Below are 24640 nucleotides of genomic sequence, written 5' to 3' on the forward strand. Positions count from 1 at the left end.
CTCTTTCTCTGGTGCAGTGTTTTCCCTGTGCAGGGCTCAGATTTTTGTGGTGTTCAGGACGGCAGCAACAGCAGCTTTTTAAGAGTCCCGGCTCCAGAAAGGAAGCCCTTTTAACCATCAGAGACCGGTAATTAGAGGCAGGGGTTGAGTTGGAGCATCTCCATAATTGTTAAAGTCCTCTTCACATGCCTGCCGAAGCCCGCTTTCTTAATTTAGTAAAAAGAGGGAGTGTTTGAATGGGGGGGTATAAATGGAGGGAACAGACCCTTTTCATCTGCACAAACTTTGATCTCTCTTTTTTAGCAGCCCAGAAGAAAGGTGGTGTGTATTAGGAGTGTCTGTCTGATGTGCCAAGGTTCCCCCTAAATGTCCCCATTTGGATGCTTTGATGGACGTCCTGCTATTCAAAGAGCATTTTGGAGCTCTCTTTTCTGGGGTTTGTCAGAGCTGAAACCTGCCAGAGCCCCCCGCGTCTTGTGTTTGAGTTTTTTTGCTCGCTGCCTGAATTGAAACATCTTCTCCCTCAGCTCAAGCTGTGTCAGCGAGTGCAGGGGCCTTGACATGAATGATATTGAAAAAGCAATGAAAGCCCCACAGGTGGTCTGTTCACATGATCTCACATCTTAGGGGCCCTAATCGAGGAGTTTTTTTGCTACAAATGTATCTGCTTTAGTCCCAATTAACCCAGTGCTCTGGCAGGGGATGATACAGTGTAACCCAGAGCAGAAATGTCTTTGATTTACTGGTCAATGGTGACAGAGGGCTTTGTGCTGATTGCTTTGTTCCTACTTTACTCGTACACTGAAGACGTCAACCCTAAATGTGTTTTTTTTTTCATCAGAGTAGAGTAGGCATGCAGCTGCTGTGAGAGTAACTCAGACACATACATCTTACATCTGTCAACAGACACCAGGCAAAGGCAACCAATGTAACACAAAATGTGCTTTTCTTGAGGTCAGAGGAGCGTCTTCAGTAGCATGTTGCTTCCATGAAGCTCACCTGCAGCTCTGAGTGGTTTTAGTACTTCTAAAGTTACCTGAGAACAAGTGTAGGAGTTAAAACTTTCAAACTTGTTCATGTAAATGTGGCAGCTCTCTCTGTTTGGTAAAGTTGTTGCACACATGTTAACGTCTGATTTATTTTCCATCAGTAGTCCCTGTTGCTCTCAGTCATGAAGTTTGTTTTTCTGGTGTTTACCTCAGAAACCTCAGTCAGTCAGTCAGTCAGTGTGCAGCTCCAGCTCTCACTGCCTGCCTCTTAAATTGGCAAAGGCATGACAAACAGCACCACCTAGTGGTAGAAGCAGCATTGCACACCTCAGCATTCATCCACGCTGAAGTTCAGACTGAGCGCTGGGAAGTAGAGACTGAGAAGGAAGAGTCTTAAACTTAGATGAACACATACAATACATTGTGAAGGGACACACAGTTTTCCAGTACTCATATACAAGATGAAAAAATCAATGGCATGAGAGAAAATGTGACACACTGAGCTTTGAAATGCAGGCCCAAAACCGACAAACATTGTTCTGTTTCAGCTCCTCAGGTGTGAGCATTTGCTGATCATTTTCTGTGTTCTAAAGGAAATCATACAAATAACTGTCAATATGGTTTTAAGAATTTTTGATGGACATTTTCTGTCTTTTTTTCATTTAGGTTAAGACATTAGGAGAAAAGGGAGGGGAGGAGATATTATTATTATTTAGCATTTTCAGAAAAAGTTAGAGTGACAAGAATGAAGTTGATTTTCAAGTATCAGCACAAGGCATGGGAGGAAAAATAAGAGGAGGGAAGTATTAAGAATTGGACATTTCCAATTCAGTCTATTTATTTGGACTTTGTTTTCAAAAGGCACAAAGAAACCTATGTTCTTTTGCTCATTCCGTTTGACCCTGCCCTTAAACACTTAAGTGAGGATGAAACTGCAATTTGGATGAATATAAACAGAATCAAAAAGAGGAGTGACTTAGCCTCCAGAGACGAGCAGCACTTCAACCCACATGTATAATCTTTGTGAATAACATCCTAAATGGCGTAAATCAAAAGTGGCTGATTCACAACACTCCTGTGACTACATAGTTCAAACTGAAGGACCACTTAAACTTTCCCAAAACTGACTATTAGCTTCTTTATTTTATTCTTCCTGGTGCTACTTTTTAGTGAGCCTTTTTTAAGAAGGAGGTCAAATTTAAGGTCTACACAAAAGGTCGTCTGCTGGTCTGTAAAGATTTATTTTCACACACTAAACACACCACTCTGACTGAACCACACCTCCCCCGTACCCACCTCTTTGGCTCCCCATACCAACTGTCCAGGCCGTTAAAGCAGCATGTTCGAGCGTGGACCTCATGCTCACATTGTAATTAACACAGAGGAGAAAGTCTGAGAGAGTCATTAAGAGAGGCTTCACACAGACAGGGCATGGCTCTCACAAAGGTTTTAGTCCAGGTACAGTTTTATTAGGAGCTACTTTATGGACTTTAAGGTGCTCCACTGATCCTGTCAGGGCTTGTTCTTCACTGTGACCATAAGAAACAGCATTTTCAGGTGGTTCCACCTGGGCTGCAGACGTGTAACAAACGTAAGCTAATCTGTGAACCGAGAACTCTTTGGTTCATCCGTGCATGAATCTTCCGCCCGTCTCCTCTGATTGAATTGTCTCCTCACCCTGTCTGTGTTCAGGTGTAGGAGGATCATTCTGACATGCTTGTCTATAAAATATTGATGTCGCTGTTTGATGAGAGGCAGGCGGAGATGAGAGCAGAGGGGTGAGAGGAAGGTCAGGCTTGTTAATACTATTGATCCCTGTGATTCACCTGGGAAAAGGTTTTTTATTTTGTACACATCTTAATGCATGAGAGGAGATGGAGCAGCTGTAGACAGCCGGTGTTGTTCTGTATTAAAGATGAAGAAGCACAGGGGAGAGGCATGTTTGGTGAGCACATAAGTTGCAGAAACAAAACTTAGACACATTAAATGTACATAAAATGGCTAATATACTCTGGGTTTAAGTTGCTTTACTAATCTGTGGTCTCTTACTTCAGAGCATAAATCCAAACTTAGGTTTAAGAGCTCAAACATGCATTACATTAGGCTTCTTAAATCAAATATAGGAGTCACTTCCTATCACTTCTCCTTATTTTCCAGGTTGTGTTCAGTCAGAGGATGATGAATAATAAAACCAGAGTTTCCGTGGGTGTATTCCTCCTTGCATTAAGCATAACAGTGACCTCGAGTTTCTGTGACCCATTTTAGATTAATGTTGCAGCTCCTGACCTCCAGCTCAGCCACATTACTCCCAGCAGGCCCGTACAGACGCAGATGTTGGAAAATAGACGAGTCTATCGCTCAGGCTGGAAGGTTATAGTTTCTGAGGGACGAGGACGTCATTGAAGCTGTTACAGTTTGGTTTTTACATTTCAAAAGTTGAGTTAAGGAAGATGTCTGAGGTGAGACACCAAATAAGAATCAAGTTTTTAATTCAGCTTCACTTTAGACTGAGCCTAACAAAGATGGCCGCCCCCCTGTTGGCAAAGTAACAATGCCTCGTGGTTTAGTAGTCCTTACAGTGCACCCCTGCTGCCTCCTCCAATCCAAGGAACCTACACCTCCTCACACACATACACATACACACGCACACACACACACACAGCCTTAGAACACTGTGTTCCTTCAGTCCTTCACTGACTGACTGACATGTACACAAAGGGAAAACTTCTTTCATCTGTAGCCCTGAATGCTTTTCTCCCTCTCTGTTTTCAGTCTCATCAGGCGAGGCCATCAAGCAACAAATGAGCTCACATCCAGAATTAGAGATGGGTGAGATGCTTGGATCTATAAAAGAAGTGTATGTAGCCATTATGACGTCACTCTTTGGTGTTTGGTTTGTTGTTTTAAAACCTTGAGTTTGGCACTTCAGCCAAATGTGACCATATTTGAAACCAGTGAGAGGATGCACAGGCTGGACCATGTGCAGAAGATATACCCAAAATGAAATAAAGAGCTTTCATCTTTCAATCAAACCTTTGTGTTTTGTCCTGTGGTCAGTATTCTGAGTGCATGTGTAATGTGCATTACTTTTCTAGGATGTTTACACTTGTGAATACTGTTATCTGACTCCAGAAAATCAAACACACTTAACTCATTTTTTCAAGGAAATAGTTTAAAGCACATTGTATTTTATATTAAGTAATATTATTGAAATATAAAGTATGTACAGTTTAGTATTCATACTTGCCTATGTTATAAATAAACATAGGCAAGTAAGTAATGAAAGGTTAGTCAGGTTTGTTTTATTCTGACTTTTCTGATTTGATTTTCAAGTGACATGATTAATTTACTGTATATCGCACCCTTTTGATAATGTGCAAGAACAGTCAACCAAGGAGATTCTGTAACAAGCGTGGTCAGTTAAGTCATCTTTTTGCCTTTCGAAAGGTTTTTTTTTAATTCAGGTTCTCTGATTTTACAAAGGGAGCACATTCCAACTAAAAACCTCTTCAGGTTCCCGACTACACAGAGGCCATTTAAAAGGTAAAGAAGTCAGCACAGCTTGTGCTGAAACACATACGTTGCTAGTCTGTACACTACTTGGCCCAGATTAAAATTCATGAAAGAAGATTAAGTGTGCTGACTTTTTAAACTTTGAAATCTCTGATTGTATTTCTTACAGTGGAGGAGAAAGAGTGTCACAAAAGGTAAGCATTATTCCTTCTAAATCACAGCCACACAAAGAGTCACAGCAGTCATTAAGTCAGGCTGTTAAACATAGTAGATCACTATATCAGTCTTATTTACTTTCATTATTTACTTAACTCATTTATTTTTCCCAGACAGAGTTCTGTCTGTACCTTTTGTTGTGCAGAAATATAACTGTATCGCACGCAATACCAGCTCTGTCCACTTGATGGAGCCATTAACTAGATTGTGTCTTTCTGTCAGTTATTCCTCCATCATACCAAATGCATGAAAATCAACCCCATGTAAATACAGTGGTATCCTATAGGCCAGGGGTTCCCAAACTTTTCAGCCAGCGACCCCCAAAATATAGGTGCCAAAGACTCGTGACCCCCACTGTCCCTCAGAGTGATTTAATGTGGCTTCATTTAGCTGGTCTGCAGAAAATGACCCTACCTATATGAGGATGTGGTTGTGTTTCCTGCACCGTTATGAATTAATCTACAGCTACTGATGCTTTTGATAATTAACTGTTCACTAACTCTAAACTTAGGAGTCATCTGGCAAAAAGAAAGGCAGAAAACCCATTACATTTTCTATTTTCAAGGTTTTATTTCAAGTTTAGCTACTATTTCTGTCTATATTTTTACTAGAATGGGTAAAATGTACTATTTTTAGATAACTAAAAAAAAAAAAAACATTCTGGAAGACATCTCACGACCCCCCATTTGTGTCTTGCAACCCCCCAGGGAGTCCCAACCCACACTTTGGGAACAGACCATAGTGCACTCCTTGCATCCTAATGCCAGATGTCCTTAAACTTCTTCAGGAGAGTCAGGGTGATGAGCTCCCTGAAGGTTTGGACAATTCAACACAGTCATACAGAATTAAATTGTGAACAACATCCACTTTTTTATCAGATTTAAAAACAATCTTATATCATAATCATCCTTAAAATGGCATAATATGATTTTGTATTTCCTTTGAAGGAAAGATCATAGGCCTCTGAGGTTTGAGGTGGAGAATGAAGAAGATTTTTGTCTGTCTTTAAATTGACTGTCAACTACCTGCCTTGTCTCTTGTTTTGTGTTAAAAGTGAATATACAGTTGATTCTCATGGCAAGACAAATGAGAACCGTTTGGCTCGTAGTGAAAATGAGCATTGTAACAGCTCATAGTTGCTTGCCCCCTCAGCCCAACTTTCTTTCAAACAATCGATCAACACAGGATGTGACACAGCGGTGATAGCATGCACAAGATGATATTTGCTTTGATTTTACATGCAGCAACCTGCACATACACTTAAGATGTGATTTTAGTGGACCACAGCGAAGACTGCAAAACATCACTAAACAGGGAGTGCACACTGGAAGAGCAAAGTCTGTCTTAAACTGGACACACTGATAAATATTTCAAAATGTGTTTCACCTGTTTGTCTTCTGTTTCAGATTTAGAGAAAGGAAGTATCACAAAAACACCCTTCCGAAGATACACGCTCTCAAATCAAAAAGTGTAATCACAACAGCATGATGGCAGTTCACATTCTGTACCAGCAGAGGGCAGCACGAGTCCAAACTACAGAGCAGCTATAGACAGGGCAGCACAGTGGACTGCATTAAAAAAAGGTACACATAAAGTGCTTTGAAAAGCTGTATTATAAACCAAAATAATATACACATCCATAACTGTTGTACATATAATTATTATTTAACATTCAGGAGTCACTGACAATCAGAAACCATTTAAAAAATGACTTTAAAAAGAAACGTAAGTCACATATAGATATTACAACAGTGTACATGTATCATTAGATACGGTGTTGAAACTTAACAAGAAAACAGGACTGGAATAAAACTTGTGATAAGAATAAGGTAGTTAAAAAAGTAATTTGATGTGAGTAAACAAACAAAGTTAACTCAGTCCCTTTATGATGAACATATCATGCAGTCACTTTCTCTGTGTTGTTCTAATTTACTGTTTGTACATACAGAAATGTGATGCACTGGAATTTGTATATTATCCAAGTGTTCATGAGCCACATTAAAACAAACAAAAAAATCATTATAAGCTCAGGGCAACTGCCCAGCAGTTCTGCATGTAGGAGGACAGGTGGTGAAGAAGAAGGAAGACCTGGGCTGTGCTGTGCATTTCAGGGCAAAATCTGGTACAGACGATGCAAGTACATCTCCCAGAAGACACGTTAGAGTCAAGGGTGATACGAAAAATTGAGTTTAACCTACAAAATGAGGTCTGCATTCAACTAAACCATATTTTTTTACTCAGGCTAACTCTATTCCCTGAAACCAACTCCTAGCAGACGCTGATACAAGTGTAGTCAGACATCAAAAAGGAGGCTGTGCAAAAGAGTCTGTGTATTGGATAACGCAGATAATGTATGCATACCTTTTCCTAATTCCTGAATAATGTGCATTGCTTCTTAATCTGCATAATTGATGGACTACTTACAAACATACTGTTTGTAACTGGATCTTTTTGATGTGGGCTTTTGATCTTAACACTGGCTGAATACAGGAGGTATGGCACCATCAGACCTTGCTGCGGTCTGAAGAACCCCCCCCCTCTCACCCTGTGGTCACCTCAGGTAGATGCTGTAGGTGAGCGGATAGGTGAGATATGAGGCCAGAAGCTTTTGTTTTCACCTTCAAAGAGACCTAAAGAGGAGGAAGATCAAGGGCTATCAGTTTGCACAGAGAGCAGCCCCTTGGCTACAGAGAGGCAGATACAGGGTGATGATGATTTAATGCAAGAGGCATCCTCATGATCATCTATCTGTGTAATATGGTATAAAGATTTCAAGAAAACAGATAGGGAATGAGTTAATTTAACAACATAGCAGACTCCCTATAAATATCGTCTCTCTGACAGGGGGAGCTGGTGTCTGACCCACATTTATCCAAGCTTTGATCAAGGTGAAACCAAAGCCACAGTGTGCCCAGAGCTGATATCCTGAAGGGCAGCAGGCAGAGCTCTCCTTTGCTCTATTTCCAGTCTCAGTGTTTGTTAAGGCTTGTGTTGCTCTTAAGCTCCACAAGGCCCTGAAATAGAGTGACAAGCTGTCTCCATAAATACAGAGCTCCTATGGGGGAACATAATTGCTTTGTGAGCATTTGTCAGCCCTCATAGTGTCCTTTACTTCTGAAGGAGATATCTTTTTCTCCTCCGATCATGAAAGCTCCAGATTTCTGCTTTTCCTTTGGGCCTTGCCCTCGGAATCCAGGAGGTCACCAAAACTCCCAGGTACAAGACCCAGAGGGTAGTCATGACCTCTGACCCCAGTGACCCTAACACAAAGGAGGAGGCTCTATGGTGGTACCATGTTGAGTAGTGGAAGGCGGGGGTTGTCTATATGGGACAGGTCAAGGCTTGTCTTTGTTTATGGACAGTGTATCCGGGGAAGAAGAGGAGGGGGTAAAACAACGGGGGGAAAACAGGTGGACTGCTCTCTTTTAGAATTCCTCAAGGTTGAGGTTGAGGGCTGCATTGTCCTGACATTCATGACTTGAATTCTTGTCTCTTTGCATCACTTAGCTTCAGAGCTCCTCAAAGGCAGCAGGATCTGATTGTGTGATAGAATCGCAGCAGATTTGATTATGTCATGAGTCGAAGGTGTCTGTTGAATGCAGTGCCGTTTTGGATACCCATCAAGTGAGAGTACAGTCTGCAAAAAGAGGATGAGAGCAGGGTTGTGTTTGCACTGCTGCATTGAAATGTGCCTTGAATGGTCCCATTTCCTGAATTTGGAAATGATCTGACTTCTGTGTGTTTATTGAACTTTTAGGTCATAATTTGGGAACAGCTTGAACACTACTAAGAAGATGTGTTTTATTTGTTAGTTGCTACCTAGACAGAAAGGCAGAAACACCCTTATGGTATGAATCCTGAGGGAGGTATCAGGAATCAGAGACTTTGAGGTCTACTGCTAAATACCCCATACATTCAATTGCAATACATGGATTACCAAAAAAGCTTTTGACCTTCAAGCCAGCTTTTGATTTGGTCCAACATTTGTCAGCAGGAAACATCAAGACTCTCAACTTGAATTCAGCTACCAACATTTTCTCCAACTTTCTGAGTTTCTGTTCCAATTATAAGGAGCTTCATAAAGTTTCCCTTTCATGGAACTGATTTTCAGATCATTTGGACACCATGCAAATGCAGGGTATGCCTTGAGGTATGTCTCAAAAATAACCTGGAGATAAATCAACCCAACCCTTCTGAGTCATACCCACTCTGATCTCTTCTCCTGCCCGTCCTCATTGGTCTGCATCTCTGGGCTGCTTCCCAGCTCAACCAGCGTGTACTGACCAACCCTTCTGGTACATGCTGCTACTGTTACATCCCCTGTTGGTGCTGCTGATCCTATGTGAGATGGCCCAAGGTCCCGTCTGGGTGGAGGTGGTGGTTTGAGTCTGCTGCGTTTGCTAACTCGGATAGATCTTGGTGTTCCCATCGGCTCTGGAGGGAAAAGAGTCAACTCGCTGCTGTTCATGTCTAGAGCTTCATCTTGAGGAATGGAGCAGCCGTTATTCCCGTTGGTGTTGCGGCCTGGCTGTCCAGGAGAACTCGTAGAGATCGCTTCCTGTCCTGAAGTAAGTGATCCCCCAACACAAGAGTTCTTACTGCCTCGCCTCTTCCTGAAACTCCCTTTCTGACTAGCCTCTGCCTCCACATCCGGCCGAGCCGGGGAGGCGCTCTGGTCTGCTCCTCTTGAGGTTCCTCCTGCAGAGAGGAAACACTGCTCCTCCTCATAAATCTTCTCCACTATCATCTTCCTCTTGCTTTTGTGTTTCACTGAGCGCTTTATTGCGCAGATAAAATCCAGAGCATTTAGGAAGAGAGACAGAGCAGCCACTCCAAGCATAAAGTTGAGCATCACTGTCTTCTCCGTGGGTCTGGAGATATAGCAGTCCACCTGGGTGGTGCAAGGTGGGTGTTGGCAAAGGAACCTCTTGGGGATGTAGAAACCAAATAAATAGTAGTGAGCAGCCCCAAACCCTGCCTCCAGCACCGTCCTGAACAACAGATGAAGGATGTAAGCACCTGTGAAGCACCGGATCAACTCTCGTTCAGCCACCAAAGGCGTCTTGTTTCCAGACTTCTTTCTAAACGGCTCCCGGTGGATCTTAAACAGCGGCAAGGCTTTGGCTTGTCCCTCAGAAAAAAGGTCCACAGTAAGGTTGTTCAAAACCTTGTGGACCACGTAGATAATGAAGATGACGTAGGGTAGACACAAGGTGACAAGCTGCACCAGCCAGAATCGGAAGAGAGAGATGGGAGAGAAGAGATCGTAGCAGACGTTGGCACAGCCGGGCTGGATGGTGTTACACACAAATCTCTCCTGCTCGTCCTGATACAGAGGGAAACCAGCCAAGAGGAGGATGAGGACACGGAGGAAGATCATCACAATGAGCCACACCTTTCCTAGGAAATAAACACAGCAGTATTCAAATGTACTGATTTGACAATGCCTTGAAAATGTATGAAACTTGAACCTGCTCAGCTGTACAGAGTGAGCTTCAGTAACAGAACATTCATCATATAAAGGTGGATTTAAGCTTTGGCTTTATGTGTCTTCATTTGTTGGAAACTGTAACTGCAAATGAAGACAACTCACCCATCAAAGTGATGCTGTGATTGACAGAGATAAAGATGACCTCAGAGGCGTTTGATCCAGCCATGCTCGCTTTGCTCAAGATCTTCGAAAACCTTCTAGTCCACAAGGTAAGCCCTGAACCAGAATCTCAGAACCCCGCTCCTTCTTCAACCTTCCTGCGGCACGATTGCTTCAAGTTGTACAATTACCTCCAGGCTGTTGGACACAATGTTCCCTCAGCAGTCACACTCCTCTTGAAGAACCGTTCGCTCCATTCCAGCAGATAAAATCCAACAAGATCCATCTGAGTCCCCACAAAGTCTCTGAAAGTCTGAAGTAAAACCATCTGAGTGACCCCTTCCTCTCTGTCCTGCAGACAACTGCCCGTCCTCAGACAAAAGAAGACGAGAGCGAGCCCCATTGTGGGTCTATTCTTAACACACTTCCAGAGGCACGTTGCCGTCCTGGCATTGCAGAGATATTTTGGTGCTGCTGGTTGTCCTTACAGGAGGGAAAAAAGCCTCCCGGCTTACTCGCTCCAAAATGCTGTATTAAGTTCTCGAGCACAAAAGTGAGCATGTTGCAACTGGCTGTTCCATAAAAATAAAAGCACTTACCGCTTCATGTCCTGGTGATGAATCAAAATAACATGTAGATATGCAGACTGGGGATTATCTCCTGTGAAATGTAAGGAGGCTGTAAATTGTAGTTTCCCACAGCTGATGCCACTTTATGAAGGGTAAGGTCCGACAGTATGGTCCTTTAATGTGGGGGAAATGAAACTCTAGCAGAAGCTCAAATTAGGACAAAAAATCTAGATCAATCAGCTGCTACAATAGATTTAAAATACGATTTAACTTCTGTAAATGAGTATCTCCCTTGTAGAAATACAACATAATGCAGCTCTGCTTTCTAAAAACCTTTAAAAGAGGAATGATCTGTCTCTTTTCTAACATGCTGCGTTGACCTCATGGACAAGGTCTCTGCTGGAACACAGGGGACACAGGACAGTTGGCTCGGCTCATAATCACTACAGATCAGTGGTCGTTAGCACCTCTATACTGGCTCACTGTGAGATTCCCACATGGCTCATTTTGAGTTGATTATAAGGGTAGGATTGGGAATATAAAACAACTTACGCCTGGAACTTATTTAAAGAGCCACTAGAGTACCAAAACTACAGGGGAAACAATGATCTGCATTAGAAAAGATTGAAAAAGTAATGAAGAATACAATGAGTAAAGACAATATTACTAAATTCCATATTGCTAATTTAACTTCAAGGATCAAACTAGTAAGGCTGATTTGGTGTATGTTTTTACCTTTGGGTCTGGTTGGTTTCCACCACATCCACACACTTACTTTATATATTCTTAAAAAAAAAACCCTTCTGTGTTATTGTGAGGAACAAAAAACTAAAGCTGAACAAAAACTCAGTTTCAACCCATAAATGAAATATCAAGTTACCTGCTATCCTCACACTATTTCACAGAAGTGAGTGACTTGGTTAGCTTCATTTAACCCTCCTGTTATGTTCGTTTCTCTGGAACAGCAATAATGTTCTTGGGTCAATTTGCCCCGGGGGATATTCAGTTATCCAAAAGTGTCGGAACCCCAAAAAATCCTAATACACATTCTTTTTTATCTAATTTTTAACTCCATTACTAACCATTTAAATTGTCTAAAAACAAGTTTTAGTCCATTGGTGTTCTTTAATTCTCAGATCATGGTTCAATGAGGATAACTCACTCGTTTTTCATTAAAATTCATGTTAAAACTTTTTTAATGTACATTGGAAAGCCCTAAATATAAATACAATAGGTTTACATGACATAGATTTTATTTAATTTTGCTTTACATTTTGAATTATTATTTTTTTTTTATGAAGTGATGTTGATAAATTAACTCGACTCTTCTTCTGTCACATGCTGCCCAGATTTTTATGCTGCATTTAGCTGGTTTGGAAGGCATATATTGCCTAAAAACGACTTTAAAAAGGGTCAATTTGACCCGCAACATAACAGGAGGGTTAACTGGGGGTGGCTGTGGCTCAGTAGTAGTCTCTCAAGCAGAAGGTTTGGGGGCTTCAATCTTAGGTCCTGCCGCCCACATACTGCCAAGAAATACAAGCTAACTTCCACATGCTGTCAGTCAAAAATTCATTTATTGGTAATGTTAGCATTACCATTCCCCCAAAAATTATTTGTATATGGAATTTTTGAATGCACAAATAAAGTTTAGCATTAAAAACTACTTCAAATACCAAAAATATGCTGTGTCTTTAAAACAAAACAACCAACAGATTTCTGGGATTTCTCACAATCAGCCCCAAAATAAAGACAATTCACCTCTTGCATTGTGCATGTTCCTGGACCCGTACTTTTCTTCACTTACTTTAGTCTGCCCGGTTACTAACAGGTTCATGAGGAACACCTGAGTAGATAACCTGCAACAGGACATTTCATTGGTGTTCCCAGAGGAATCTGCTCCCTACGAAGTCTTTCTCCAAGCACATTACAGGTTTTATCTGGGGTTATTTGGTGTACATAACCCCAGTGACAGATCAGTTTTCTCTAAGCAAAGAGAATGAGACTACTATGCCTTATATTCTGTCTTGAATGGATTTTATCACAGATTTACACTGTGTCAAAGTCAAAAGTTTGAGTTTTTACTTTATTTTCAGGGCAAAATATCAGCCTGAGATCCACTGAATGGATTACAGTCTGTATTGAAAGTGAATTCCTCCTGATCCCCTTCATTTTTCCTTCCAGCTTTTGAAATTAGTGTCATTTCTATGCATGCTAACTACCCTCTAGTTTCAGACCAGAACATTTCCCATCTGTCCGGCAGCTTCTGCTGAGGAGTTTTCCCGCCTCACTGATTTACCTGATCAGCACCTGATCCCGCAGCTGTTCCCCTTTTCCCTATTAGCAATAAGATTAGCATAATTAGATGAAGAGTCTGGGTTGTGTCCATCCATGACTAGCTCTTGTGTAAAATTTGCTGGTGTGAATAGTATAACAGCAGAATTTAAAGGGATAGTTCAGTTTTTTTTTAAGTGGGGTTGTATGAAGTGTTAAGAAAGGAATCCCCAGCCAAACAAACAAGACACTAAGCTGTATGTGTTGATGTGATTTCAAAGGTGACCGTCTGTATACAGAATTTCAAATGTCCATATTTCACGTCATCAGAGGTGTTGGGCAGTTGCTCTTTAAAGCTCTTTACAGCACCTCTTCGTTGCATTGAATTCACTCGTATGGCAATTACCAGAGCAGGGATTGAAATGCAAATCAAGGCTAGTGTGAGGATTAAATGTGTCCCTCAGTGACAATATGGCGGCGTGTAATCTCTGAATTATTACAAGCTCTAAACCATTTAAATGATTCTTTCTGGGAGAAGAAACCCTGCTGAGTCACATTAATTCTACAATACAAAACATCAAATATATTCTTGAAGTGACATTGGGAGCAATCCAGGTGACAACAAGGAAGTGTGAGGTCTCCGATTAAGTGAGTTTTACCGTTCTGGATTCTATTCTGTATGTTGTTTAAGCCAGCAGCAAAACAGGCAGTAATGGTTACAAAATCATCTTACAGGGCAAACACTCACAATCAAAATAACACTCAAAGTTCTCATTTCTGCTACACAATGGCTCAGTTTGCTACTCTAAGGCTATGTTCACACTGCAAGGCTTAATGCTCAATTCAGATTTTTTGTTCAGATCTGATTTTTTGTTTGCGTGTTCACATTACCATCTATAATGTGACCTGTGTCTGATTCCAGTGTGAACTGTTTGCGGCTCCGAACTGCCCCGCATGCGCAAAAGAACAGTAACAACAACGTCACATGCAGCTGTTTCACAAAAGTAAACATGGAGGAAGTCAGCATTTTCACCTTTGTTACAAAGTTGTTGTGCAGTGGGAGCCGGAGAATGGATGACCAGGTGTGGAGGAGGTCAAGTATAAAGAAAAAGAGAGCCAAATTACTTGTTTCGGCTTTTTGCTGAGCTGTGGCCGCAAATACGACTGAGAGTTCTACGTGGATGTGGACACGGAGTCAGGAGTGGTGGGTCTGCAACGTTAATAGTTTCACAGAGACAGAGTTTATTCAAAACTTCTGGATTTCGAGGGCAACTTTCAATTACATCTGTCAGCGGCTGTCCCCAAGACTCCTTCAGCAGGACACTCAATTGATTTAGGACCACATATGGAAGTGGTCTAAATCTGATTTGAAAAAAACTGATTTGGGCCAGATTTGAGTGTTCACACTGCCTCTAAAAAATCTGACCTGGTCACTTGACCCCCAAAAAATCGGATTTGGGCCACTTTAGCCTGCAGTGTGAACATAGCCGAAGTGTTGAAAAACACAAGTTGAATAATAATGCAGAGACCACATGACCACTGAGTTTTTGTCAGTGGAGTTTGGTGGCTTTGAGGTGCTGCATCGACAGTTTCAAAAAGAGGATGTTACTTTTTGACTAAAAAATCTATCTCTGTCGGGATCCTCTATGTAATGTTGTCAGAAGCTTAAAATAACATCTGAGACCAACAGTGAAAACAACAACTTCACTCAATGTACTTTGGTTGGTCTTTGCCACCAAGGATTATGTTGCAGGCATCACATACCATTTCTTTACCACCAGCTGCCTCGAGCAATTCAAAAACTTTTGAACCCATTTATCAATTTCAACTCAAAATAAGTTCAAGTAGAGCGCAACTTTAAACACAGGAGAATTCCCCCAATAAAGACAAACGCTTTGTTTATTACAAGGTTTTAAAGTTTAATTCTCGCACAGGTTTTCCTAAACATTGCTTCAGAAGAGAAGAATTGGGAGCACTTCTATAAATCATAGTTAGAAACATACAGAGAGGAAGAGAGAACAAAGAGAGGGATTTGAATTAGAGAAATCAAGCACAGGATGGCTGAATCATTGGAAAGGAAATGAACACACCAACAATTACAACAGAGTACTTTTTGAAAATATCATTAATAAAAAAAACTCAGTTACAGCAGTTGACTGAAGTTCGAACGGGAATCTTTGTGAACGAGGCTGAAGAAGTGAAATCTGAAAATTGTCTTCAAAGAGAGAAAGAAAAATCGGAGAAAAGTAAAACTCTATGCAGAGGTAGAGTTCAGTGCACAAGGCTATGACACACACCAACCAGCTGACAGAACGCCTCTGCTGTCCGAGTCCACTTTCCACCTCGCATCTGACCACGTATTCCAACCTGGGCCGTATGCCGCACACATACAATAAATAGGATATACAATCTTTGAAAACCTCTAACAGTTTAAACTCACAACAGCAACTCCAGTAACTTTCTTAAAGACAGATTTTAAGTTTTCACTCATTCAAAGCACCACACAAAATAACAGCTCTCTCCAAGTCCTTACAGCTTTTTTAGAAACTCTCCATGTGCAGGAGGACGGAGTCAAAACAACTCCAACAGGAGCCTCCTTCATTTCTCTTGTTGACACCTGCAGCTCATGTTAGAAATCTCTCCAGTAGGTTGACGGTAACAGAACTTTAACAGATGTGGAAGTTGGTGATAAAATGCACAAAATAACAACAAGGCTTGAAGGAGTACACTGATGCCATAATTAAATCTTCACCTTCTGTTTACACAGGGAAATTCATTTCAAAGAAAATGTTGTGTCTCCAACCAAGATTACAGTATGTCATGATATTTCTGAGGAAATTGTTACCTCTCTGTTTGATGACTTAATGGAGGAAACTGTAAGTTATAAGGCAGAAAATAAATCGTTTCAATAGTTTAAATGATTAATGGACAATACAACAATTGTATCAACACTCCAGGTGAGTAAACTGGATGGAATTAAACCAACTACAATCAGAAGTTTTAGGTTTACCCTCCTACCTCTGATTTAAAAAATATCAGTTAGCGTAAAGTATGATGAAAAATTGTTTGATCGTTCAACCACTTCCAGTAGATGTCTGAAACTATGGAGCCCCAAACTGACCTCATTTAATAGATAAAACTCAATACAACAAAAACAATACCACAAGTCAGTTAAAAAGGAATAGAAAGGGGGTGCTGGTGGACCTAGCGGTCAAGGTGCCCCGCATACAGAGGCTACAGTCCTCATCGCAAGGGTTGCTGGTTCGATTCCCAGCTGGTCAACCATTTCCTGCATGTCTTCCCCTACTCTCTACTCCCCACATTTCCTGTCTCTCTTCAGCTGTCCTCTCAAATAAAGGCAAAAAATAGAAAGCTTTGCACTTTTTCTCTTAACTCCTAAACCACAACTTTTCAGCTAGCCAGTCGAGCAAACTAAAAAGTTGTGTTTCAGGAGTTAAGTACTACCATGAATCATGGATGAAGCATGGATGTATAACCGAGATCTACAATCTGAACAAGCGATGGCGTTTATTAAGTCCTTGAATATCTTAAGAGTTTCAGGTTAACTTCAAGGTTATGCAGCCCGGGGTTTACCAATCATCAGCCTTGGCCGATTATCTGGGCAGAAATTTGGCATTTGGATGATATTTGGCCAATCTCTATCCGTGTTTTATTTTACCCATAGCCAATCAAATTAAAAGATTAAAATGTATGCTACTTTAGCTCTGCTGCCCTTGCGTCTTCAGTCAACACTGTCTTACCTTATGGCCCTCCTACAACACGATCTGATTGGCTGTGTGATGTGACCGTACTGTCACTGTAACTGGTTAATTGTTGACTCCTGTACATGATGTTTGGATAAACTTTAATACAGGTTTTTAAAACAAAGTGTTGAAGTTCTTAATATTCCAAGTTCTACATTTTGACAGAAAGCTTTTCATTTTTATTGCTAATGCGTATCGGTTGCAAATACAAGTTACTGATCTCATAAACTACTAATCAAAAGGAGTCGGGACGCTGGTGGCCTAGCGGTCCAAGCACCCCACATACAGAGGCTACAGTGCTCGTCGCAGGGGTCGCCGGTTCGATTCCTGACCGGTCAACTATTTCCTGCATGTCTTCCCCTGCTCTCTACTCCCCACATTTCCTGTCTCTCTTCAGCTGTCCTATGGAATAAAGGCAAAAAGCCCCAAAAAATACAACTTTAAAAAAGATCAAAAGGAGTCAAATAAATGTAAAATCAATGTAATCTATCAGTTGATTTGTCCTGTACCCTGTTTATATATAATTCAACTAGTTTTACTTCTGTATTTTGTGGCGTTGTATTTCTCACTTGTCAGATTGTTACCTCATCTTGTCGGTCAGGGGCTCCATCAGAATCAGACAAATCAAAGGAAAATTCTGACACATAGTTGAGTTCAAAAATCTTGAAGAAATGACAAATTATAGCGCCTGAATTGTCTTGTTTTATCTATATACCACTTATGTAACACATAGAAAGCATGGACACAAGAAAACAGAGAAAACTCTAAAGTGGTGTCTCCCATTCAAATCCTAACACTTCACCTTCCTCTGCTTGATTTGTCATCAGAACAAGGAGTCAAACAGATTTACCGTTCCCATCATGTACAGTAAGAACTGACCCAATATAAATATTCTAACATCATTCTGTTTTACAGTACAACGTCAGTCTACAGACTTTGCACACTGGCACTGTATTTACACTTTACAGAGACAATTAAGCAAAATGTATACAATCTTTCTTTGTGAAAGCAGAGCTGGATTTAATGCTTTTCATTCATTTCGGTCCAGAACAACAAAAATTAACCCTGAAGACTCATGCTTTTAGTGGCTCCTAAATGTCAATAACTGTTTGTGCTGTTTGTTTGTAAGCTGGAAGAACCGTACAAAATGTTAAAGAAGAATTACTTCAAATCATTTGTTCTTTTCCTCCAGTAGAAAGAGGAGACGTGTTACACTAGCTTATTACAGGCACCACAGGTCAGGACGATGGCAGTGAATTTGAAGTACACAATATGAACTCTACAGTACGTCTCACAATCTGATCACTGTTCTCCAGTCTGTGTCCTCTCAAGTGTGCATGCTTCATCATATTTCATCACAACAACAAAGCAAGGCATGGATATTGCTTCATGTGAGTAGCTGTGTTTGAGGCGGGGCTGGATGGCTTTCCTGTAAAACCGTGTTCTGACCAAAAGTGAAGCTAAGTCATTCATGCTTTGTGTTCCCAACCTGCACGATATCATCTGTTGAGTCACTTTAGTTAGACTCAACATGTGAATATTTTCCTTTCCAGATGCAAATGACCAACCAATAGCCAATCTAACCAATGGCTCTCAACATAAACCCAGATGTGCACAGTACATTTTCCATGGACTGAGTCTGGATGAAATTTCCTGCTGCCGGTTACTTGAGGCTGACCAGTGCCCAGTTTGATGACCGGTTAGATCGGATCAGTACCAGGATTTCTCTGATCCACAGAAACTACCAGAAACCCTGCTCAAATGTCTCTGCTTAGTGCTAGTTTCACTGTATCTAGCAGGTCACGTCAACTTAAATCTGGCTTCCTAAAGTCATATGAAACACAAATCAGTGGATTTTATTGTGATTTATTTCCTAACAGGGTAGCTAATGCAACTGTGTAAATGTTGAAGATTCATGCAAGAGAAAAAGCAAACAACTTTCAAATGCTTGGTTTTTTAATAGAGTTGGGATCAACCATTGCCACAGTAACCTCAGGACTCCATCGCAGAATCTCTATGCTGAGAGGCATTCAGGATCACACGTTGATCAATGCTGACAACAACAAACTCTGGCTGATTTCTCACTTCCAAAGAGCACACATTTTCTTTACTTCATTTTTGGTCAGAACTGCCCTTTAGGGAAATAATTGAGGAAGTGGAATTAGACATGATTCTCAGGTCCTTTCAAAGCCCCCAAAGCCAAACACTGACCCTCTCTTTTAATGTTAGTTGTATATGGCTACAATTTAAATGAATACTGTAGACTCTGTCATGATATGTCCAGTTTATCATCTGTAAACTTCGAACGACAGTGAATGTACATGTCTTCTCTTTGTGTATGCTTGGATGTGTTAGCAGAGGTTTCTGCTGGATGGGAATGCAGGAGCAGAAAACACCAACAAAAAAAACACAAAAAAAAGAGGAATTGAGCATTTTAAAATTCATAATGTGCCTGTAAGCTGTCAAAAGAAAAGCTCCCGCCTCAGAAACTGAAACAGGAGATTAGAAAATAAAGGAATGTACAAGCAGGTTCCCTCAATCAGCCGCACACGCCAGTCCAGCCTCAGAGGGGATTATGGGACGCTGTTTTCTCCGTCGTCTTCACACAGTCTCTCACATCACCAGCTTTACTTCTGTTTGGCCTCTTTTTTTTTCTTCTTCTTCTGCAGCTTTCATTCCAACAACTTTCACTCACACTCTTCAGTTTGGTTCAGCTCAGCTCTGTTTGGTTCAGTGCAGGCACCCAGTGAGACTTCTTTTATGTACAACAACCACAGAGGGTGCAGTCACACTTATCAAAGTGCCAGATTGTGAGTGTGTGTGTGTGCGTGCGTGTGTGTGTGTGTGTGTGTGTGTGTGTGTGTACATGTGTGTGTGTGTGTGTGTGTGTGTGTGTGTGTGTGTGTGTGTATTCCAGACTGATCCACTGATCCACAGGACTGCAGCCCACCTGGTTCGACCTGCCTACTTGGCAGAAACACAGTTCAGTTTGTGTGACAGGTGCCATCTCTGCGCTGCAGGCGGTCAGTGTTAGGAAATGATGGCCGGACACCACCTCACCACCGTCAGGTTGTCTGCGCTCACCGACCGTTTCTTGGCTTGTTTCCTCAAGTCCTTGTATTTGTCTTCACACAACCGAGAGATGGCCTGAAGGACAAAATGGAGCAGATGAAAATGGTGAGGCCTGCTTTTTGATGGCAAAAACAGGAAGCATTTCAAACACACACACAAGCTCTGTCACCTGGGAGTGAGACAATCAAGCTTTATAATCCCAAGAATTTGGCTGAGGGGTCAGAGGATTATCTATTTGTGGTTTTGTTGTGATGATTGGATTCAAGTCTTTAAATAGTTTTTCTTTGTTTTCTTAAAAAAAGATTTAGAAAACCTTTTATTTTTGTCCTAAAATGAAAATGTGATTTCTGTGCTCAAAATATTTGACAACATTCCTAAAATCTGCATCGATCTATTGATCATACTATATATTATCAATTAATATTTTTGAAAGAAGACAGCCGTTCCCTTTTCTAAATCAATAACTTTTTCTGTTCATTTTGAGGGACGCATGATGGGGATATTATTGAGCCGATACTGATATTGATAACTGATAATAACCTGCTGCTGATGGCTTTTAAATGATCTTGCTAATACAGGCTTAACAATTAATACAAAAAAAGGTGATACTAGCTGGTCTCACATCAGCGAAAACGCTAATTTCAACAGGCTGGAAACCCCCACATGCACTTTCCTTTTGAGTATAGGTTCTAACATACTTAGATATCGTGTACCTTGAACTTTCAACAGCCAGAGTTCACAGGGCGAAAGAGGCAAATATAGAGACTTGGCAAATGATTTTTAGGAAACTCAAAACCCTTCTACATTGATTATGTTGATATATGGTGGCCTGGAATGGGGGCGGGGGGTGGGATGAGGTTTTGGGCTTAATTTTCTTATTATTGTCATTTATTAATATTGTTTTATTATATTGACTATGGTTTGTTTTTGCTCTTCTCCCCTTATTTGTATGAGGTTAACTTCTTGCACAAGCATGATGTTTCAGCTTGCGCTAATCAATATATTGTTTGTAACAACCTGCATAAAAATATAAATAAAGGAAAAATTTGATCACAAAAAAATAAAACCTGCTGATGGTTGCCAATACCCATGGGTTTACAATCTATTTTATATATATATATATATATATTTGTATTTCAAAATTTTCTGTTTATGCACACCTGAGGCTTATAAAGGCAAAGATTTAGTGAGGAAAGGCATTTCTTTTCACAATAAATACTGGTAACTGAAAATCACTTTTGTTAACACATAAAAAACTAGAGAACAGATCTGACTCCTCAATTGTCTTTTCTTTGAATTCACTGTGAACCGGAGCACTCCTGTGCAGGTAATGTTTTGGTCATGTTTAATTCTTCTTCTAGCCACTGGACTAATGTCAGAGGTCCATATGTCAGTGGTAAAACTCATGTCCCTGATGTTGTTGTAGATCAGACTGTGAATGTGTGTAGAGATCACATCATGCAGGGCAGGGAGGGATAAGTCTGTAAAGTAGCAGCGACTCCAGATACTGTTCTCAATACCACTAGCAGGGGAAAACTTTCATCTTCCACCTCGAAAAAAAGTGGGTCATTAAGTGCTGCAACTTCACTGATTTGTCAGTGACTGTTTTAGCTTTTGGGTTGACACTGCAAAACTTTTTCCAGTTCTCAAATGTCTGTTGAATCTACACTATGACACACTTTTTAAACTATTTTCTACAGCAACTGCTCCTTCATATTTCTTCAAATACATCTTAGTGGTGATGACGACGACTTCAGGTGACTTAAAAGACTGGTCGTGTTAAACCTGAGGACTTTTTTCCTCCACTCTGAATTGTTGAAGCACGTTGAGCAAGTTGTAATTAGTTCTCCTCCTCTGATACTGTGAAAAACATCCACACTGGTGATGCCATTTTTACTCTCTCATCAACTTGTTGCTGCTTGTTTTCTGTATGTTAACAGCAACTTTTATCAATTTATTTCAATGCAACAATTTTTTATTATTGAAAAAATAATCTGAATTCTCTAGATGGATCAGAGACACCATGTATTTTCTTAAACTTGAAAAAATAAAAATAAAATAAAACACACCATGAAAGGATCCTTACACAATTTTAGTAAGACTTGGACCTCCTTTTTTAGAATATTATGACAGCTTACAAGTCCCTCTGAATAGAGATGAACAATAGCAGAGTAGAAGAATTTCTTTCTTTCTTTTTTCTCTTTTATTTTTGAAATCTAATTAAAATTTTAATTCCATTCAATTTTTTTTTGTTTCTTTGGTTCTGTGTCTATTCATCATTGTTATTATTTATTTCTTACTAATATATTATCTTGCTTCCCCTTTTGCTTACTTACACATTATGTTAAATCCGGGCTGTAGGGTTAAAGGGAGGGCTGGGGTGGGATGGGGTGGGATGGGGTGGGCTGGGGTGGGATGGGGTGGGATGGGGTGGGATGGGGTGGGATGGGGTGGGGCATGGAAGGGGAATGGAAACCTTAAATACTGCAGCAGCTGTTCTGTTTTTTTTTTTCTATTTGTTTACCAGCAATGTCTGCTGCGAATAAAATGTACTATGGTAAAGTTTATGGAAAACTCAATGAAAAAAGTTAAAAGAGAAAAAATAATCAATAAAATATTTCCATTAAGTGCCGATGTATACTGGGCATCCATTTATATTTTACTTTCACTCTCAGCTTTAAGAAAATCTGTTACTTCTTCATAGCTGTCTGTTAAGTGCTAAAAATAAAAGGCTTCAAAATGTAAGGATAAAATATGGAAATGTTCTCTCCCACCAATTCAATAACTGCAAAATCTTGTTTAAGTTTCCAGGTAGAAGTATTCTCCCAAACTTTGTGAAGCAATATTCAACAGGTTTTAAAATGTATTAGCTCCACCACATCTAAAAGGCAGTGTGCTTGATTAACACAGCACACTGTGATAGGCAGTTCAACGTAGCATCTCCTGTCATGTTAGGCTTTCCTTTTCAAATATGCACAAAAACCGTGATGATGTGCGCTAACTGGTATTGATTGGCAGAGGTCCAGTCAATCAGAGTAGCTGAAAACACCTGTCAGGGGCTGGACCTGTATTTAAAATACTAAGTAAGCAGACCATAACAGTGGCACATCATGTACAATATCAGGGTCCTCGGGTTGCCAATCTGAATGGAATGCAGCCATTATTTATGCTCTAAATTAGAGCTGTGCTTTTCCTGCTTCACAATGTCAACATGGCTCCTATCAAATGTCTTCTATTCACAGCTAATTATGTATCTGCCAACACTGAGATCATTACTGCTGCGTGGATTTGTTTGGAAAGCTAACCGCAGTGAGGAAGAGGGGAGGAGAAGAGGAAGAGACAGATGTTGAGGCACTGATGCTAATTACACAGCAACACGCCCCTGCACCATGTCCTTCACCCTGCTGATCCTCTACAGGCCGGTTTTGTGAGTGTCAGTGCAGAGCTGCGACCACAGGCAGACTCAGATTTGAAGATTTCTTGGACTCAAAAATATGTCACCAGTTATATATTATGTGTACTTCTCACCTCCAGCTTCTGGGCCTTCTCCCTGCTGAGGGGCTCCAGAGGGAAGCTGAGGTTGTTCGCCTCAGCCAGCGAGCGCAGGTCAAAGTAATACTTGGCGTAGACACTGGACGGCACGTTGATGTTGAACTGCAGCAGCTCCAGAAACTGACGCTCCAGCTCGTTCCTTTGGTCACAGAGAGAGAGAGGATGTGTGAGTTGGACGTGGTGAATGAAATGAGACATTAAGTTGTGAATCAAACCCAGTGCGTTAGATTGTTCAAACTGAATTGTGTTTCAGAATGCTGGGTCCATGAGACCATGCCACTTTTTTGAAGGGTGTAGGAAACCCAGTTTATGCTTGACCTTTTGAGAAGTTATTTATAAGGCTTTGATTTTTCCATTGAAGCCGCCTTATGCCCTGTGTTCCTTTACTTCCTGTTTTGAGAGTAAGCATGCTTTTATTTTGACGGAAATAGACTGTATACACAAAGTGTTTTCCAGTTTTCTGACCACTCAAAGTGCTCTCACATTACATGCTGCAATAACCCATTAATTCTTAAACTAATGGCTGCAGCTGCAAAACCAACTGTCTACTAGTACTAACTAATCCCAGTCAAATGCTAATGACCTCAAAAGCAATTCAGGGTTCAATATCTTGCCCATGGACACCAAGGGATCAAACCACTAACTTTTGAAATACGAGATGACACTGACAGGGTTCCCACTCTTTTCCAGAGATCATTTTCCAAGTAAATCCAATGCCTTTTGATCTTCAACCACCACACTGAGCAATGCAAAAGATGCTACCACTCCATCATAAAGTTACAGGAGTAAATGAACACAGCTTGTAGAACGGTCAACAGTCCAAAATGAAGGATGTTTTAGCAACCTCAACTTCAAAATCTTCCCCTGCTGCCACCAAATCCGTACACCTTTATACATCTACAGACTTTTTTATGTAGAATTTTGAGTATCAATCATAATTTTTCATCTCAGCGACTTAAATGCGTCCTGATTTGTGACTGTCTTCTACTGTGAGCTACCCTTCCAACCCTCCTATAAACACATTCAGCACAGAATTCAGAGACTGAAGAGGAGACAAAGATGTCTGATGCTCTCGAGAGCAGCCTGGCAGATCAATCACCT

The 24640-nt window shown here is 40.8% G+C and overlaps 2 protein-coding genes across 2 annotated transcripts in view; both read right to left on the reverse strand.

Annotated features, from left to right (window-relative positions):
• Window positions 1–8916: 8916 nt before the first annotated feature.
• On the reverse strand, window positions 8917–10375 carry LOC117829334 (gap junction delta-4 protein). The gene is made up of 2 exons (XM_034706963.1): window positions 10312–10375; window positions 8917–10118 (listed from the first exon to the last, which is right to left on the reverse strand). The coding sequence occupies exons 1-2, from the start codon at window positions 10373–10375 to the stop codon at window positions 8917–8919; spliced, it is 1266 nt and encodes a 421-aa protein (XP_034562854.1).
• Window positions 10376–17563: 7188 nt separating this feature from the next.
• ccny (cyclin Y) overlaps window positions 17564–24640 on the reverse strand; it is a 62409-nt gene continuing 55332 nt past the window's right edge. Inside the window, 2 exon segments of the mRNA XM_034706909.1 lie at window positions 17564–20062; window positions 23516–23678. Coding sequence (XP_034562800.1) covers window positions 19946–20062; window positions 23516–23678 — 280 coding nt within the window. The 3' untranslated portion in view covers window positions 17564–19945.

Source organism: Notolabrus celidotus, chromosome 17 (assembly GCF_009762535.1).
Source record: "Notolabrus celidotus isolate fNotCel1 chromosome 17, fNotCel1.pri, whole genome shotgun sequence".
Lineage (NCBI taxonomy): Eukaryota > Metazoa > Chordata > Actinopteri > Labriformes > Labridae > Notolabrus > Notolabrus celidotus.

What these genes read in the sequence shown, in the direction of transcription:
- LOC117829334 (XM_034706963.1), bottom strand. Translation starts at nt 10,375, where the DNA reads ATGGCTGGATCAAACGCCTCTGAGGTCATCTTTATCTCTGTCAATCAC. An exon ending in TCACAGCATCACTTTGATGG is followed by an intron (nt 10,119 to 10,311) that starts GTGAGTTGTCTT and finishes TTTATTTCCTAG; the next exon opens with GAAAGGTGTGGCTCATTGTG.